Source organism: Danio rerio, chromosome 9 (assembly GCF_052040795.2).
Source record: "Danio rerio strain M-AB ecotype USA chromosome 9, GRCz13ab, whole genome shotgun sequence".
Taxonomy (NCBI): Eukaryota; Metazoa; Chordata; class Actinopteri; order Cypriniformes; family Danionidae; genus Danio; species Danio rerio.
The window spans coordinates 51,870,001-51,872,500 of NC_141029.1; the positions used below are offsets into that span (position 1 = coordinate 51,870,001).

General features: G+C 28.2%; 2 protein-coding genes across 3 annotated transcripts in view; one reads left to right on the top strand and one right to left on the bottom strand.

Moving 5' to 3' along the window:
- Positions 1–2,500, top strand: part of slc38a11 (solute carrier family 38 member 11) — a 243,842-nt gene that overhangs the window by 10,723 nt on the left and 230,619 nt on the right. The gene's annotated exons all lie outside the window — the stretch shown is intronic.
- The window catches only part of ttc21b (tetratricopeptide repeat domain 21B), a 63,937-nt gene that overhangs the window by 793 nt on the left and 60,644 nt on the right, over positions 1–2,500 (bottom strand). For both annotated transcript variants that reach the window (NM_001128258.2, XM_087266995.1), the window contains 2 exons: positions 1,766–1,886; positions 1,610–1,677 (listed from right to left, as the gene is read on the bottom strand). In NM_001128258.2, the coding sequence (NP_001121730.2) occupies positions 1,610–1,677; positions 1,766–1,886 (189 nt within the window). The remainder of the gene's footprint in view (positions 1–1,609; positions 1,678–1,765; positions 1,887–2,500) is intronic.

Sequence of the window (2,500 nt, forward strand, 5' to 3'; positions counted from 1 at the left end):
AGTCTTATCTCCCATTCCCTTTAAGAGCCAGCTGTGTCGCGCCATGGCACATTTGCTATTTACATGACGTAAAGTAAGTGTAAGTGGAAAAACTGAGCATTTCACAAGCAAGAAAACAGTTAAACAGAGCATCTATAGCGCGAGAATGAGAGATAAATTATTCATTTGCACTTTCGTTCTTGGATTGGGAAACCTTTATGCACAGACATCAATTAGCTTATAAATAATTAATTTCATTTGTTAAGCACAAAGATTTGTTTCAAAACTATTTCTAAATTCAGTTCTAATTTCCAGCAAACGAATAAATCAACAATAATAACAAAGTGTGTTCAAAAACCTATCTACCCCAACTTATATTTTGATACACATGCTGTGCCCCATATGGTCTAAAACTTGACAGGTGGGCAAATCTAAGCTTGTTTTTAATAAAACAAATATAAATATGGATATAATAAATAATACTGCTAATAATAAAAACATTATACAAAAGCAAATTAAATGAACTGAAAAAGCCTCCTGAGGCATAAAGGCAGTGGTTTTTCATATTTATGTAGGCTAGAAAATAATATGTTTTGTAATATTTTAATCCTTTATATTTATACCCTAATTATATCCTATATATATCCTTAATATTTTAATTCTTTTTCATATGTAAAGATATTTGCGTATTGCTTTACATCTTGTGTGTATTAAGCAGTGTGTGCAACTCTGCGCTGGACTTAGACTGGCTTTGTTTTGGACACAATGTCAATATTTTGATTTACGCGCATTATTTTTCTATCTGTGACCGCGTTACTTTAGGTGGGAATTTGATCCCATATAAATCCAATAAATATTATTTTTCAGCGTTCCCGGTTGCCAGATTGACAACACCAACAGTGCACATAACACAAGACAGAAATACGTTTGTACGTTTTTCATTTTTGCTAATAACAAATTAACAAAATACTATCTGCTAAAACAATGTAGCAATAAAAAGATGCAATTTAATAACTAATATTTACCATATTTTGTTAATTAAAAAATTAAGTCACACAGATGTCATCATTGGATTATCTGTATATTGACATTTTAATAGCCCTGATTATAACTACCAAAAATTAGTATTCCTTTTTTATTATGTTTTATTATTTTAATATTTTTTTATTTAATTTTGTATTTTATTATTTTTAGAAAATGCAGATTTTTAAATAATAATAATATTAATTGTTAGAGCTTTTCGCATTTAGAAATGGTGAAATCCGGATTTGCTGCTCGTCTTCTTTTTAAAAAGACGCATTTTGTGACAGCATAGTCTGTCAGGATACTCTTCTGATGCTATCTACCGAGTGCATCTAAGGGCCTACTCGCACTATGCTATCCGAACCGTGCCCAGGCTTGTTTCCCGGGAAAAATTTAAAAAAGAAAAAAAATTTCAAAAGGGGGCTAATAATTCAGACTTCAACTGTAAATGAAGTTTAGCTCAAGGTATTTTTGTCTAAAAAGATATGTAAAAATGTGATTGACATGGAAACATGCTTTTACTTCTGTAATATGACTGCTTGTCTCAGTATAGTATTTATTTAATAAGATATATTTATATTTGCCGCCGTTATTCTTTTATACTCACTTTATGGCACACATCTATAGCATCCACGTGTCTTTTGGCCTTCAGGTAGTTGAAGGCAAGCTTGTAGCCTGGTAAACAAAGATGACGCAGTGAGTGTTAGTGAGTGATGTGATTGTAAACACACATGAGGATGGTTCAGAGCAGCTGTAATCTCACCGATCGTAGGGTTGGTTTGATTGCTGTACTTCCAGGCCATTTCATAATTCATAGCAGCATCTCTGAAAGACTGCTCTTTCTCCATAATGTAGCCCATGTACTCATACGCCTTACAGCAGGACTAGTGTTGAACATGTTAAAACATCAGCATAGCACAGTTGACAAAAAGGACTTTAGACAACATGAACTGAGCATTTAACAAAGTAATTATTAATCCAAATGTAATTTTGCTAATAACAAAATACCATCTGCTAAAACAATGTAGCAATAAAAAGATGCAATTTAATAACTAATATTTACCATATTTTGTCAATTAAAAAATTAAGTCACACAGATGTCATCATTGGATTATCTGTATATTGACATTTTAATAGCCCTGATTATAACTACCAAAAAATAGTATTCCTTTTTAATTATTTTTAATTATTTTAATATTTTTATTTAATTTTGTATTTTATTATTTTTACAAAATGCAGATTTTTAAATAATAATAATAATAATAATAATTATTATTATTATTATTATAAATATTGTAAATGAAAATAATGATATACATTATTATAATTAATAATAATAACTTTAATAATTATTAGAATAATAATTATGTAATTATTATTTAATTATTATATTATTATTATTATTATTATTATTTAAAAAATAACAATAAACTATTATAATTAATAATACTAACTATAATAATAACTATAATAATAATAACAATAATAATAATTATTA